This window comes from Dermacentor albipictus, chromosome 1, assembly GCF_038994185.2.
Source record: "Dermacentor albipictus isolate Rhodes 1998 colony chromosome 1, USDA_Dalb.pri_finalv2, whole genome shotgun sequence".
NCBI lineage: Eukaryota > Metazoa > Arthropoda > Arachnida > Ixodida > Ixodidae > Dermacentor > Dermacentor albipictus.
Genome location: NC_091821.1, coordinates 153,160,081 through 153,176,554, shown reverse-complemented (window position 1 = coordinate 153,176,554; position 16,474 = coordinate 153,160,081). Strand labels below are relative to the sequence as shown.

The window sequence follows — 16,474 nt, the reverse complement described above, 5'->3', positions numbered from 1 at the left end:
TTTCGCAGTGCTTTATTCCGACCGTCGTGTTGTCGCAATGTATGAAGCTCAACATCGTAAGAATAGCAGAACGCCTGCGTTATTTGTTGCCATCGACATGCATCAAGCTGGTATTCGTACGTCTCTTCAACACAGTCTGAATGTCGTGCAGGTGATTGCCAAGGGAACTGTGCTCCAATCTGGTGTGCACAAAGCCTACGGTCTGGTCCAGACGATAACCGCATTCAGCATTCCATTGTCGCCCGAGATGGCGCCGGCTGTGAAAGTGATGGTGTACCAGATATCCAGCAACGGTGACCTCACCGCTGACGCCATCATTGTTCCTGTCCAGGGTATCAACAGAGGAAACGTAAGACCGCACCCCGCTCTGTCTGGTTTATCTGCCATTTGTATGTCACCTCTCTGTTCCATTATACAGCCAAGTACATTTCGCAAAATGAGATCAAAATCATTTTACGGGCTGTTTTGGTGGCAAGATATTTGCATTTAGGTGCTTGTATCTCTTCCTCGTACAGCTTGACCCCATGTCTTTAACTAATTGCTCGACGTGAACAACGTTGGAGGTAAGAGGGAAAAAAAATCTTATTAGACCTGATAGTTTATGCTGTTGAAAATAAAAATGAATTAAAATGATAAATTCGAGTTGAATGATAAGATGAATATGTAGAAATATACTTAATGACTGGTTCTTTTCCTTTGAGACCTTTATTTCTTGAGAGCCACAATTAGAGCGAAGTTGCGCACACTTCCTGGCCTTTATTTTCCCTTTTTGTTTCAGCTGTGCATGTATTTGGTTGTGCTTTTGATAAGAGTGGTTGAGACTGGACCTCAGCATATTCTGTTTTCCATTTACAGTTCTACATGTGGAAGAACCTCAAGCAAGACCGATCAAACAACTTGATTGAACTGGTTCCGACCTATTCTCCGGAAACTGTAGCCGGTCTCAACGGCCTGGACAGCGACTTGGTGGCTGTGCAGGGAAAGAACGATCTGACGCTCACGTCGGTGAGGCCACGTTTGGCATTAACGCGGGGAACGCGCGCCTTGAACTGCGGGATGACCGCGTGCCGCCTGCGCGCAATGAAGCCTCTTCTGTCACAACTTGTTTTACATAAGTGCAGGCTGTGATTGGCCATCACTGCAGCGATGGTCTCGCTATTATGCCGACTGCTTTCATGAATGGCGAGCATTCGAACGCTGGCCAAATAGAAAAAAAGAAACTGGAGGACGCTTAGGCTTCGCCTTTAAGAGCAGAACGTGATAGCATTCAAAGATCCCTGACTGCTTCTCACGCTTCCCGGCAACTGGAGCATATGTAACCGTAATGTTTACCTGGAAACGCTTGCCGCGAACGCTGTGCACGAAAGCGAGCTTTGTGGTGGAACCACGGCCTCTTGCGGGGCTGCGGCGGGGGCGAGCGCTAGCTGGAGTTAATGCAAGGAACCGGGCGCGCCTCTCCGTGGCCCCCAAGACATCTATCGCGCCGGCGCGCGCCAAATGTCGGACGCCGCGGCCGGTCTGTGAACGCCACGGCCGGTTTGTGTGTGTGAAGGGGTTTCTTTGAGTTTTCACGTAACAGAATTATGTTTTATCGTATAGTTAAATTACAACACGAGAGCTATTATGTCCGCAGGTTGTGTTCAAGTCGCAATTTACGCTTTTTCTACGTGTTTCAGCTTGATAAATTCAATTATTTCAGTCAATTCCTTGCATCATATGGAAGGCCTGGGTATATGTGGTTCGAACATCTTTTTTAAGTCCATGCGACGTCTGACGCGGAATGCCGTATTTTCTGCGACACGGGTTCCTTAACGTTTTCGCGTTAAAACTCTCTTACCTAGGAAAAGTTGTGTTAATACGGGGCTTGGTCATTCTGGAGGGCTACGGTTGTTAACGAATTAGTAGATGATCTAGACGTGAGTGTGTGCGCGTATGTGCCGGCTATACGTGTAGGTTGGAAAAATTAAGGTACATCAACTCGTATTTCACCATGCACCCAGAGTAACACTTCAGAGTTTCAGCGTCGCAAAGATCGTCAACACATCACTGAAGCTAAACCTTCTCTCTCTGTCTGATGCACGCTGCGTGCTTCTTCTAAGGATTCTACGTTGTGATCCAAACAAGAGAAACATTTCACAGGATAAGATGGAGATGAGGTGATCAACATTGTTGGACAAACAAGGGAAGCCTCAACCTGGAGCCGGCGTTTCGACAAGGCGTCTTGTCTTCATTGTCTTCGATGAATACAAGGCCCCCTTGTCGAAACGCCGGCTGCATATTGACGCTTCCCTTCTTTACCTGCTGTTAACTATTTAAATCTTGTGGTGTTTCTTTGTGTAACTGCACTTTGGGCGACATCACCACGCGTATTTAACGCTATTTACTGTAAACTAAAAAGAAAAAAAAATGTTGCATTTACACTACAAATCCTTTAGCCTCTTCGATGCACATTAATTGACGTGCGCGTCGACCTTTGATAACCCGCCGTGTTCTTGTTTTCGTTTCGATAATTCCGTTTGTTCACTTAGGGCATCTCTTATTGCCACTGTTATTGCTGTCCCCGACTATCGTGTACACGCTGAAACCAAGGCTACACGAATGCCATAGTGGGCTGGCGTCATGGGTTAACACGCAAACATTGAGCGCGTTAACCGGGGGGTAGATCATGTTTCAGGTATATATTTAAAGAAGAGAATTAACTGCAGCCTTTTTCAGTCAGCTCGGGGTGTTCGCCTTTATTGTCCTTCTCAGCCAAGCATGGACACAAAGTTACGACTATGAAAACGGTTAAAAAGTAAATATCTTGCAAAAGCTTTGGCACGAGTTCTGGCTCACTAGGAACGGGTAAGCCAAGTTAAATGGCTCGAGCGATGTTTACTCCTGTCACGGCGCGGAATTACGGTTTCAGCTGGACACGGCAGTCACGTTGTTAAACATCTTCTTTGGGCAACGCATGATGAGGCAATGCCCGTGCTTGGAGGAGAAAAGTGTGTGCGCCTGTTTTTCACTGGCGCCGCGTGTAGGAAGGCGACGAAGATTTGTCACGCGGTTTTTTGTAACGCTTTCGGATCCCCTCAGGTCATCGAAACCCTGTACCACATGGAGGACCACTGGGGAAGCCACGTGCGCGCCGTGTGGCGGGACCGCGACGGGAAACCAGACAAGGCGGAATACTACGTCACGCAAAACTTCGCTCCAGACGTGAACAAGACGTTCGCGGTGCGTATACACGCTGTGCCAAATGCGAGGCACGGCGTTTCCATACGCGCGAATATTTTCGGCAGTGAATGCACCCGGCACGGGTGCGAAGCAGCGAATGGCTTCACACGTTAGTCACGAAGTAGGAGGAGCAGCATTGTTTGTAGACTATACTGTATACAGGTGCGATTAGCGAGCATTACAAAGCGATAAACTTGATGGCCGCTCATAAGGTGCGAGAAAACGCTCAATTATATAATTGTAAACCGTCACAAATTGTCCTCGACTGCCCCCCCATGAAAAAAAGAAAGGATTCGTTCTTTTACTTTTATTTCATCCTCATGCTGCACACTTGAAGTCGCACGCAGCCTCGGTGGCTATGACGTTTTGCTGCTGAGCGAGAGGTCATGAGTTCGATCCTCGGTCGCGGCAGCCGCATTTCGATGGGGGCGAAAAGCAAAAACGAAATAGTACGTTGCTTTAGCTGCACTTTAAAGAACCTTAGGTCGTCGAAATGAATCCGGAGGCCTGTAATACGGTGTTCCTCGCGATCCACTGTGCTGCTTCGTCCGTTTAGCCGATGCGCCCGTGCATGAAAAGCAAGCGCCTACAACGAATAGTAGTCGATTTTGATCAAGTGGTTGAAGTGTTCGTTGATCCACTTGAAGTCAGACATAATAATATACCTCCAATTCACGTGCACAAGGCGAAAGACAACAAGAGCAGCATTCGATTACTTATGTTTCAGTAACATTTATTTAGGCAGTGTTTGTTACGTGTGTCACTACTTACCTTTCAACGTCAACATTTCATCTTTCTTTTACAGTTCGCAGGGCTAATTGTGTCCACAAACCTGAATGTCACAACCCTTCCAGGCAAGTATACACTCGTATTCTCTGATCTTCGGTCAAGGATTTCATAATCCAAAACAAGGCGCTAAGTCGAAAATGATAGGCTTTGGCAGTCTGAGGAAACACAAACACCGACTACATTGCGTGTTAGTGGCTGTGTGAGGCTTATCGCGCAATCTATTCCTCTGTGGCCCTCCTTATAAGCTCGTTATTATATCTTTTGTCAGCATTCTCGTTTGGCAGCAGTGCGACAATTAACAATCTTAGGCTGGGGTGATTGCTTGACCTTGTGTAATCTAATTTTTTTTTGCGATTTAATTTGAATTCATACTGTACTGTGTGAAATGATAATACAGTTAGCAGTATTTTGAGAAACGTTGGCTAAACATCTCGCTTGGTGAAAATTGTTTCTGCAGCACTGAGCGGGATCGCCGAGCGCAAATGTCATATTTGTAGTTATTGCATAAAGAACTCGTATTTTAACACACGCTGCCCTTACAGACGTGTGCAACGAGACTGCTGGGATGCTTCCATGTGTAAACGGCGAGTGCTATCCAAAGAGTGGACGCTGCAACGGATACAAAGACTGCTACGATGGAACGGACGAGGGAAACTGTGAGTGCGACTTCGACGCCATACCCGACACGAATTTTGCGTCTGTTTCAGTCCTTGTATCTCTCGTATTGCGTCGAGATTTCAAACGCATCGCAGGCTGATTACAATACATTCAAAATGTACATACAGCCATGTTATAAAGGACACCCTCTTTTAACCGCACCGTTTGATGAGTGTAATTTCGAGTCAACTTTCGTTCTTACGCAGAATTGGACTGACCCGCGTTTCTTATCGCGTTTCTTTCAGGCGAGAAGGACGACTTGGAAGACCAAAGTCTGTTCGAGTTTTTCTTGTACAGGCAAAATCGCTTTAACAATTTCTTTGACGCTACAGGAGGCAATTTCGCCTGGCACCATGCAATTACCGGGTAAGATTCCAATGCGGAAACTTTCGCTTTCATTTCCTTTGTAAGTGAGACCAGAGAAAGAGAGAGAGAACACACACATACACACAAAAGAAATCGTGCTATAGATTAGTTTTTCTTTCCTCTCGTTCTGTGTCTGCCGTGGAGAAGTGTCGCTGTCGATTATTATTTAGGCACCCTGCTTATTAACAGGAACTGCCCAGAATATTCCAGAGACCATTATTGTCTTCGGAACAGCGCTGCAACCATACCCGCTGTGTGCAGTGGCAGAGAGAGACACGTCGATTGTAATGCATGCTGCTAACGCCGTCTAGATGCATGCTGGCGTCTGCAGGGCGCAGATGTCTGTAACGCTTCCTTTTTTCCCCACCGCGTTGTCAATGAATACTTCATTTTCTTTCTCTTTTTCTCTCTCGTTCTCTCGAGTGCACATTGCTTTATAGGGGAAAATACGTAAGTGGAGTGTAACAACAATATCAAACCAACAGACAATAATAGATCCAAGCAAATCAGGAGGGAACTACAATTTGGAAACAATGAACAGTCGGAAGTTATTTAAAGAGCCGAGTTAAACTTGCCATAATACAGCTATTCTTAGTAAAAGAGAAAGAAAATAACGGCGTGAGGAAAGCCAACTTGTCGCCGGTGGGAGGTGAACTCACCACGTGAGCACATGTGCGATGCTTGTCAATTGGGCTACGGCGGTGGCTGTCGCCCAGTCCGCATTCTTAGCTTCTTATCTGCAGTGCTCAGCGATTGAAACGCGGTACTCGAAGAGTATGGAGGTCGGTAATTCTTGAGCGACCGGTGGGCGCTGGGCGATCGCTGAGGGGGTCCAATTGCGTCACGATGCGTCAAAAACTGACTCGTTTTCATGTGACACGAAAGTACATCAGCTCAATGTCCCCAGAGTCCAATGGTGGCGCAAGAAAGTGCCGGCCGCTATGTTGTCTGAGTATCGCGTTTCAATGGCTGAACACTGCACATGTACTACATGTATGTGTAACATTGTCTTGATAGTGTTAGCCAGCGGCGCTCCATCTTTAAAATGCGAGGGCTGATTGGCCATTTGTTTGTCCTGTCAGCTCTGCGTCGCGGCCCACATGAACAGCTGCTGACAAATATTGCGCGCTGCGTGTGGTTGTGGTACACCTCTTCTGCGTCCTCGCCTTTCGCGCTGTTGGCAAGCTCGAGATTGGAATACATTGCCATCAAGCGCGTTTGACAGAGGCGACAACATAATGTTTCAGTGGCTACCGGGCCACTGCGACATCATCGGCAATGAAAGCGCCGACAAAGCTGCCCGTGCGGCACATGAAGAAGCCGAAAGAACTTTGAGAACGGACGCAGCGCGGGGCCTCAGCGGTCTTGCCCGAATCATCGCCTTACTGAAGTGGAACACACAGGCGTTTATGAACCGACGTCCACACGCCGTATATCCATATATAAAAATCACAACTTTATCCCGGACTTACTCGACGTGAAGGATCCTTACTGCGTCTGCTACGAAAAGGTGTTTCCTTTGCGAACGCCTATTCATTCCTAGCCAGAATGGCGCACAGTACCAACTGTAACACGGGTGACACAGAGAATGCAGCTATTGTGCGACTGCCCTTCTTATAAAAATCAAAGTCTTGCCCTTCGGACCGCTATAGCGAACTTATATGACAGGCATATGGCAGAAGAGAATATGCTGGGACCGTCGCCTCATGTGTCTGCGATGTACTAAGTCACAAAAGCGCTGTTGCGTTTCTGGAGGGGCACCAGCCTTTCATGACTGCTTGTGAACGACCGAACGATGAACGCTTCAGCGTGTGGGTGCGTGAGTGCGGTGAACATTTTATTTTCTCTCTTACTAGGCATCTGTCATTCCTTTTACTCCTTTCCCCAGTGCAGGGTAGTTAACCGGGCTCAGCCTGGTTAACCTCCCTGTCTTTCCTTATATCAGCTATCTCTATTTATTAAGATTACGCACTATGTGACGTCTGCGGTTTCACGAATGTGCCACATCCCCCACCTTGACCGCTAGCGGCGATGTCTAACACTCCCACAGCCAAGTACAAAAAAGCACGAAAATGGTACTTCCACGGCAGTGACAGCACACAGATGTACAAGAATGTATACGTGTGCAAATAGACGGAGAGCGTCGCCGTATCTCAGTTTAGCATATTTCATTTATAACAATGAAATCATCGAAAATTTACCTTCCATTATTCGGATTGTTCAATTTTCTAAAATAGTTGTTTCCTCGATGCTGTGTTTGGCTTACTTGTCCGTTGGCTTCATATGCTTGTTGAATATAGATCAAGCCTCTTAGTTCCCCTGTTGCTTCTTGCACAAATGCGTTCTTTGACGACGTGAACAATGTGCTTCTTTTCTACACTCTCTTTTTTTGCAGCAACTTAAAGGACATATATATGTCATGCCTTGTCCCTAAGGGTCCAACGTTGTACATGTTCAATGCTATTGCTGTTAGCAGACTGCACGGCTTTGCCATACTTGAGGAGCCGATCTACGTAAGTATGCTATGCTTCTTTTTGTAGGCCTCTGTTAAAGGGTCACTAGAAAATAATAAGCCGAGTTAGATCAATAGAGTACTCGTCTAGGATTCTATAATAATTTTCTGTGTGCCAATATATCAGTTTGTTGCCTAGAAAACTTCCGCCGAAGGTCCCGCTGCTGCTTCTCAATTTGAACAGCACGCGCCAAAACTGACGAGTTTGTGTAATCTCCACCTGACCTTCCTCTATGCTTTTTGAATGAGACAGTGCTGACGTCACTTCAGAGGCACCATAGTTCGCAAGAGGTGGCGCCACTCCTATTTTCCATATTCGTCATTTTAATTTTTTTTCTGGCTCAAGAAAGCTCTGTTCTCGCTACTAATGGCGAATTCGTTATTACAGAAGCCTAACATTTCAATCTAGCTCGACCAAATATTTTCCTTCAGTGCCCCTTTAATGTTCACGGGCTTTCTTTTAAACGAGGAAAAAATAGTCACCCAAGAAAGGGTTTCAAACTAATTGCCCAAATGTGATTTACAAATTTTGTATTGACATAGTGGTCGTGAATTAAACAGCTAGTTAGCTTTTTCCTTGCTAATTATTTATAGTAACGCAATGTATACTGGATGTTCTCAAGAAGGTTACCAAGAACACACAGTTGATGTCATATGAAAAAAAATATTTGCATAGAAAAAAAAATTTGCTCTGCGTTAGCTGATGCCACATGTATGAATTAACGAATGAATTAATTATATGTTATTTGGCTCCGGTCGTTGGTAATTTGTAAGAAGTGCAGGCGCTCGTACCAAAACAAGACGGAATAAAAACGTTTCATTCGACATTTCATCGCCGAAACACAGAATTAAACTTGTTCGGTTTTGTTTTGTTAACGTTCCAACGCCTACATTTCTTGCCACTTATCAACCGCCAGTATCAAGAAAGACTACCTTACAATAGGAACCCATTCATGATAATTGAAATCTGTGGCGCTCGTTATTAAAGTTTTCTATGGATGTAAAGTAAACCGTTAAACTGGTCTGCAGCACAACAGCTTGCGGCCTTTCTTCATGACGTACGAAGCACCTTCAACGGCTGTCATTGGAGAGCAGATTGGTATACGTGTGGTCCTCTTCAATTACCAGAACTACTTAGTTCAAGTAAGTGCGCCACTCTACATATTCTGGTTTGACATGAAATAAAGTATGAAAAAAAAAGGAACTCGGCACACTTGATAAATATGCCCAGCCAAGGATGACATTAAGTTATTTCCGTCGCATATGCAGCGCCATGTATACGCCTATTTCCTCGTTACTGAAAAAAAAGAGCTAGTTCTCATTCTCTTAATTAAGAACTCATCTTGTTATTTCTTCTTTCTTTATTAATAGTACATACATTAAGCTGTGCATGCTGCGAACCACAGCGAAGGCGTTTTCGGTGTCGCTTTGCGCAGTGTGCGGGTGCGTCGGACCTGTTTACGCCTCAAGGAAGATGTGAACATTCTAGGCACGCATCCGGTGCTCTTGCTCCTTTTTTGGGACACAGCCTGAGCGTGAAAATGATTTACTTCATGCTCTAGGGGGGCGCAGTCGAGAAACAGACCGCGCTTACTTCGGATTCGGATACGGAGACAGCGCCTACTATAGGGGCTCCTGAAATCACTTGCGCAGAGTTTCATAAAATTCTAGGTCTGTATTCACAAAAAGCTCCTACGCTAGAATTATTTGTGAGGGAATTATTTGTGAGGGGCTAGCGAATTCTGTCGCTGAACACATTATTAGCTAAAGAACGCCTGGCAAAGGGCACTTACGAAAGAAAGGTTCTGTGAATTCGGTTCCTGATCTCGCAAGCGTCTGGCAGATGCACTGACAGTATCTTGCAGTAGCGTTCGTCAAAATTCACTCTGGTATTTTTTTCTACTTTCATGTCGTGTTCAAGACACTGATGACTGGCTAGTCATTATTAGTAAGGGCTGCTTCTGACTAATGGCTCTGCAATATTTATGTGCACTTCCGAGACTACTATGAGCGCTTTTGGAGGCAGTTGTGTTTATAAAAGGCTCATAATGTTCAATTAGCAAGGCTTTCGTTTTCTGTTGTTTCATCGCTAATAAATGTTGCATTTCGTTCTGCGTTGCACATATAGGCTGAACTTCGGGTGCTTGGGTCTGAAGACTACCGGTTTGTGCAAGTCGGACCTTTGGGCCGAGTCGGGTCTTACAGCCCCGTGACCACCAAGGGTGAACAGCAGCATGTTGTTTACGTTAGTATATCTCTCTGCTTGCTTACCCTCTTACGGCTTTATCCCAGTCACTGTCACGTCCTGATCACCAGAGCAGATATCGTCAAAGAATGATTGATAAAGGTACCATGCACGATATGTGTAAGACAGCGGCGTGTCCAATCGAGAAGGTATGCAGAAAGGAATAAGCTGATGGGCTTGTGTTTGTTTTGTTTTAATGACATAATTGCACTGCTGAATGACGCAAACACAGGCAGAACAAAACAGTACACAGTTCCGAGCACAAAAGCACGTCAGCCAGCTTACGCCGACACACGTGAACGCTTCTACCCGGTTAGTACTTGACGCTGCATGTGCCATTCAGTCTGCGCACACAGTCTTCGTGTCCGGCGTGAATATAGTTACTTTGTTTCGTTTTCTCATCCGCGATGGAAACATTGCGCAGGGCAACGAGCAGCACACAGGCCCGTAAGACGAAACTACCTTAGTAGCGGACACAGGGGAGGGAGGGGGGGGGGACGCACAGTGAATGATCATGTATATTCAGCTGCGGCGCCGCATTTTCTCGCAATACGCGAGGGATGCACATTGGTGAAGCGGATTGGTATACAGGGAATACGAACGCACATTAAGGACTTTATCACTGATTATCACGCTATATCCGATATGCGCTGCCGTAAATATAGTGTCCCGAAAAAGACGCCTGTTTACTTTTGCCGCGCGGTTTATAGGAAATCGAGTATACGTTCACACACGTCGTACACCGCCGATTCATTCGGCGTATCATGCTGACCCTCGCTGTATGTCCCCTTCTATCGGTTGTCCTTTTCGTCCTCAACTTTTCCAAAGAGCTTAAATATGCAGCCGCCAACATCATTGATTCTGATGACTGTCGTTATAGCTTACCGCTCTCATTGAAGGTGCAGTTTGCTCTTGCGGGGAGGAAGCAAGAAATGCAGCAGAAAATAAGAGAGATGAGCTGATAAATTTCGATCTGGCGAAAAAAAATTTATTTGCACACATATCGCACACTATTTAAAATGTAATGAACGGGATAGCTTCGATTATCAGATCTCACAACACTCACCTCAGGGAAAACAATATATTTGAAAGAACTACTTTCCTATACGAAACCTTCTCTTTCTATTGTTTTGGTTTTCTTATTTATAGATGAATATTAGCCGTCATCGCTAGTTGTACTTTTATGCTGTCTTACGTGTTTCGTTAAGTCCAGTAATAAACTCTCTGAATCAAGCAAAGTTCAATTTTTGTCTCTTTTGGTGTTGCTTCGTAGGATATTATTCGCGGTCAAATGTTTTGGTTGACCTATACAGCGCCTTTATTCATTTGCTCAACAGATCCAGCCTTTCAACCACATCACCATACACGTTCCCATTGTCTCAGTGAAGATTGGACAGGTGGATGTGGGCATTGTGGCCAAAACACAAATAGCCCACGAAGAGGACACTATTACCATCGACTTCCTCGTGAGTAAATCTAAGCCGGCTAGCGCACTTGAAGTGAGCCGCAACAGGCACCGAATAACGCATATCTGGTGCTGAATTAAGTGCAACGCACCATGTGTTGTCATGACTGTGATGTCAACTGGTAACGGAAACAGCTCCTTGGTACAATCGTGTGACGCTGACACACCACGTGCCGGGCGCTGTTGCAGGTGACAGCGGTCGCGCTGAACGTTGGTCCATGTTGACGCGATTCGTCAGAATTGTACGCCCTAGACGCCATATAGGTTAGCGGCATACTGTACTAAATATAAAAAACGTTGGCGTATGTGATTCAGCTATACGCGCGGTGAATATTTTGTAGCGTGTTTTTTTTATTATTAGAAATAAAGGAATGCTTCACTTATAATGATGGTGGGCTTCATAATTGAAAGTATCATTTTCGATACGCTGAATTTACTGCCTCCAAATTCTGACTTAAGTGCAGAAAAATTCACGCGAAGCGCATAGTGGCATTTCATTATATGCTGGGGAAAGTTTTCAGTTGGGGGAGTAGTTCAAGAAACAAAGTTCCAATTAATTGCTATATTAATTGTTCCCTCAAATTTTTTTTTGTACGAATGTAAAAGTGGATAAGTTCTACTTTTCCTTCTTGTGGAAAGGCGTTCCGGCTTTGCGGGGCTAAATAGATATCTCACGGTTCCTCCGAAAGAGACAGCGGGAGAATGATAGAGCGTGCGAGAGAAAATGTAAGAAAGAACAGAGAGGTTGGCCTGAGGTCAAAGTCGGAAAACCTCTATGACGAGAGTGGAAGGCAGACTTCTTAGCATGTTTTATCACGCAAACTCGCAAGCTACTCAACCCTCAGAAAGTATTCTTGTGCTTTAAGTCCTAAGTACAATTTCCGCTATGTTGCTACAGCCAACCGTTAAAAGTTTCTTTGGCGTGGTGTTCTCTAGAAAAACAATGAATGCTGTCGAGCGTGGCGCTGTAGTACTGCGGTACGTACGCCGGGTAATACCGCAATATGGGCCACATACTACTGTGCAGCTGCATTCTTCCAGAGTGATGAGAGTGCGACTCGAAGTGTCGCATTTAATGCGCCTCTGTTCACGCAGCCCGACGGCGTGCCCCTCCGAATGCACACGTCCATGCTCATGGACCTGCGAGCGCAGGCGTACAACATCAAGTTCCTCGATCTCAATGTTACCGAGGACCCCATCATCCCGTTTGAGAGCCAGTATCGGCGCTACCTCTTCGGCTCACCTGCCGCGCACGTCTCGGTCATAGGTACGCTTCCACTGAACAATGTTGGTGTATGCACTTTTCAAGCGCTTGTCCTGTTCCTCTTCATTTACTTCCTCTATGCCGTCGGTGAATCGAGATGTGCCGCACCAATATGCCGCACACTCGAAGGCCTAACCTGTGCATAACCCGCGCTTGCAATGACAACCATTGAGAGAGGGGGAAATATTGCCCTCACAACTCTCACAACTCGCCTAAATATCAACGTGCAACAACGCTGAGATCTTCATACCGCAGGATACTCCCCCCCCCCCCCCATAAATGCCCGCACAACGCAAAATTTCCACTTAAAATTTTGTCTTGCATACCGTCGCCCACTACCTTTACAGCTGGTTTCTATTGAACCGTGGTGCAGCTTGCTTCACAGCAATGCGCTTTATTGGTGTCGTGAAGCCTCATCGCAAGGAAATATTTGCGATCTGTTTCATTTTGGTATATTTGTTTCTTGAATTTTCGGTGTCAATAATACGCGCCAAGATACGGTAACTTGATGCACTTGTAAAATATCTTACACATGCGGCGCGTCCAAATCCCGGATCTGTACGTTATCGCATGGCGAGGGCGCGAGTCACATTTTTGATTCCTTCGATCGTAAGTCTTCTTTCTGCTGTAATAGCTTTTCCGCGAAGTGCGTCAGCACTCATAGCACGTGCAAACAATGACAGTTACTTGTGCTTTTGTATAGGTGCTACTTGTTGCATTTGAACGTGTAAGAAAAAAAATACATTCCTGTATGTGTCATCATGCCATATATTGCCTTCATTGCAGGAGACATTGTCGGAACACCCTTGGACGGAGACGTGGAACCGGAGGATTTCGGATTCTCAGTTGCCACAAAATCGGGCGAGCATGCCATGTTCAGTTTTGCCTATCAAGTTATTCGGCTAACCTATTTGCGTCTCACTGACCAGCTGACTCGTGAGATCGCAAAGCCCATCTTTGAGAAACTGAACAAAGGTAAACACACTCATTGTAGATGCCCATCTCGAGCGTGCTCCGGCACAGTTACTTACCGAAGGATACATTAAAAATATTCTAAGACGTTTCGACTTCCGTACAGACGCCGAAACGTCTTAAGAATTTTTTAATCTATCCTTTTTGATCGGCTTATCAGCATTTCATTCGTTCAACATGCCTCCTCCCGACCAGACGAGATGTCGAACCATCGATCTCATTCCAGAACCTTGAAGCACCCCATTGCAGAAGTATAGAATGTTGAACATATCGAAATATTTTGGATTCGTTATAAATAAATAAAAAAATGAAATAAAAATAGATGCGTGATTTCAAGAAACTAGCGTGGTCGGACAGGTTTCCAGAAAAACCCAACGGTGGCAGCGACACATCCACTGCTGCGCACGCCATGGGAAAATAAGGGAAGGCACTTTATTAAGAAACCCTCCACTGTTCACGAATGCTTCCTTGCTCAGATGTCAACACGGGGGCGGTGATATGCTGTTGCTGCTTTGCCATGACCACACAAATGGCATAAGTGCACGCGCTAATCTACTCAGTGGATCACGCTAATAGACACGGCAGGCGTGCTAACTATGTGACCCTTGCGGGAACGAAAACTGGCGTCGCTAACAAAAGGTCGTGCAGGTTCTTACGATGCTCTGCTCTAGCTTCAGGTCTCGTATTGCTCTTGTTTTCCTCTGGCACCGGTGTCCTCGGTTCGGAGAAGCGGGCGTGCTTCATTGACGCGCACTCTCTGCGATGTCCCATCGGCCGACGTCACGCAGTGACGCAAATCTTTAATTTATATTTAATGAAGAACAGCAGTCGACGTTCTCGCCATTAAGACGCCACGTTACTGGCGGAAGAACGCATGCAAACGTTTTACCGGTGTTTTGTTTCTTTTTCTGCATTGCCAGCCTATGTTTATCAGAGTTCCTACTTCAAGAACGGTGCGTTCACCATGTTCAAGAAGGAGCCCAGTGTTTGGTGAGTGGAAATCCTCGTGAATTGTATTCTGCATTGTTTTACAGCGAACAGCTTTTTTTCTCCTCTTTTTTTTTCCCCTTAACGTTTCCCACCTGCCCTGTTGCTGCCATTGTAAACGGAACCTGGGGCGAGTCAAGCTGCTTTTCCGCAGCCTTTTGCCCCTTGTTTTTCCGCCACAACCATGTACCTCCTTGCTTGTGAAAACAAATAAATGAATGAAAGCTGGTTGTGCAACACGGCCTGGCTCTCGCAAGGCGGGAACGTGGTGGCTGGGAAGGCGACTATACGCGCGCTATGTCAGTTGCACAGAATACACCTATAAGTTCACACCAGTAATAACGCTACCTCCTGGAGAGCCACCTCTGTTGGTGAGAAGTGTATGTTTACGTAAGCCTTACGCATTAGAAACAAACAAACAATTAACAACCACACACTCACTGCATCGTACGTTTAAGGGATGTGTGCTACACATGTGTTTCAGTCACCGTGCGTTATTAATGACGCGTACGCTAAGCGCAAATAAAAAAGAAAAAAAAAAGGCCCGCTGTTGTGACCTATACGGGGTGTCCCAACTATCGTACAATGAGTTAAAGAAACACGCATAAACACACAAACGAAAAAAAAAACATGGATCATTGAAACCAAGCGCAATTTGTTTAGTCTTGTTGAGAAAGAGCCAGTATTTTTTTAGTATCTGACATCCAGTTATTTAATTAAAAGTAACTATGTAATGTTTTAAATGCTGTTCCAATTGTCAAGATGGCAATCAGTCGGCTGTGGAGGATCACAAGACACCTAGAATGAGGTGTTTTCAGTAAAGTACACGCCACACGTTTACTTTTTCTATCAAGTAGAAAAATCCCGCGAAGTAGCGAACGTATACCACGCGACTGCGCGCCTGGGCGCACGGAGTAGCAGCTCCCTCAAACAGACGCAGTGGTAAAGCAAGCTGTTCGTCTCAGGCTCGCCATACAGGGCAGCGCACTCCCGTGATCTTGATACGCAATGATCGCCGGGAGATGTTCGGGCGATGTGGCAAGAACACGCGTGCTGTATGACCGCCGCTCAGGTCAGTATGACAGACTAACAGGTTGATTTTCCACAAACTGTTTGACGGCGCTGCTATCGCGTGCACGTGGGTGCGCAGTCACACGACGTTTTTCATATTTCGCGGCCTTCCTCTATTTGCTGGGCGGTCGCATCGTCAACAAATTTTGGACATATTTTTTTTCCTGGGTTAGCGAGTGGTGTCCGACACGGCAGCTGAAGTTTACGACCACAAAATTACGCTGTCGCATTCCACCTTAAATTTTACTAGCATAAATCTGGCCTGGTATCCTTAGTGCTATCGTTGCAATGAACCAAAATCAATCGCCCATTTGCTACTCGAGTGTCGCCAGTTTTCAATTAAAAGAAAGAGACTACTAGAACCACAGTTAGGCCAACTTGGGCTGCGTTTGAGTGGTATAATTATTTCACTTAGTAAACGTACAATGAAACCAAAAAAAAACATAGGGAAAATTAGCTGTGCCTTTTAACTAAAATCCAACAATAGTCCGGAAAAGGGAAGATAAAGAGGCAAAAAAAGACAACTTGCAACACGTCTGTCGTTCTGTCCAATTTTTGGGGTATTTGTACATATAAACTTACAACATAATTCTGGGAATGTTAATTAGTGCCCCCTTAGGGCCATAACGGCGGATGTGGAACATGCTTTAAACCGCAGGTGTCACGGGTGTATATATATAAACGAGAACAATGGAAACACAGGGGTTCAATTTTTGTTAATCGCAACCATTAATTGCGAACAGGCAATGAACCTAAGGAAAGCACAAGAGTAATTAGCTGTGATTGGAAGTGAAATGTAGAAAACAATTAAGAAAATAGGAATGAAAGTGAAAGAAAAGATAACTCGTCGCCGGTGGGGGCCGCTGGCTAACACTTCCATGGCTAGATCTATAGTACACATAAACACCCAGCTTAGTTTACGGGTTT

General features: G+C 45.5%; 1 protein-coding gene across 2 annotated transcripts in view; it reads left to right on the top strand.

The window, feature by feature from the left end:
• The window catches only part of LOC139050825 (CD109 antigen-like), a 103,315-nt gene that overhangs the window by 67,073 nt on the left and 19,768 nt on the right, over window positions 1-16,474 (top strand). For both annotated transcript variants that reach the window (XM_070527603.1, XM_070527611.1), the window contains exons 11-23: window positions 152-349; window positions 856-1,005; window positions 3,079-3,219; window positions 4,025-4,073; window positions 4,551-4,664; window positions 4,911-5,031; window positions 7,427-7,544; window positions 8,573-8,686; window positions 9,672-9,788; window positions 11,126-11,254; window positions 12,349-12,520; window positions 13,304-13,492; window positions 14,410-14,479. In XM_070527603.1, the coding sequence (XP_070383704.1) occupies window positions 152-349; window positions 856-1,005; window positions 3,079-3,219; window positions 4,025-4,073; window positions 4,551-4,664; window positions 4,911-5,031; window positions 7,427-7,544; window positions 8,573-8,686; window positions 9,672-9,788; window positions 11,126-11,254; window positions 12,349-12,520; window positions 13,304-13,492; window positions 14,410-14,479 (1,682 nt within the window). The remainder of the gene's footprint in view (window positions 1-151; window positions 350-855; window positions 1,006-3,078; window positions 3,220-4,024; window positions 4,074-4,550; window positions 4,665-4,910; window positions 5,032-7,426; window positions 7,545-8,572; window positions 8,687-9,671; window positions 9,789-11,125; window positions 11,255-12,348; window positions 12,521-13,303; window positions 13,493-14,409; window positions 14,480-16,474) is intronic.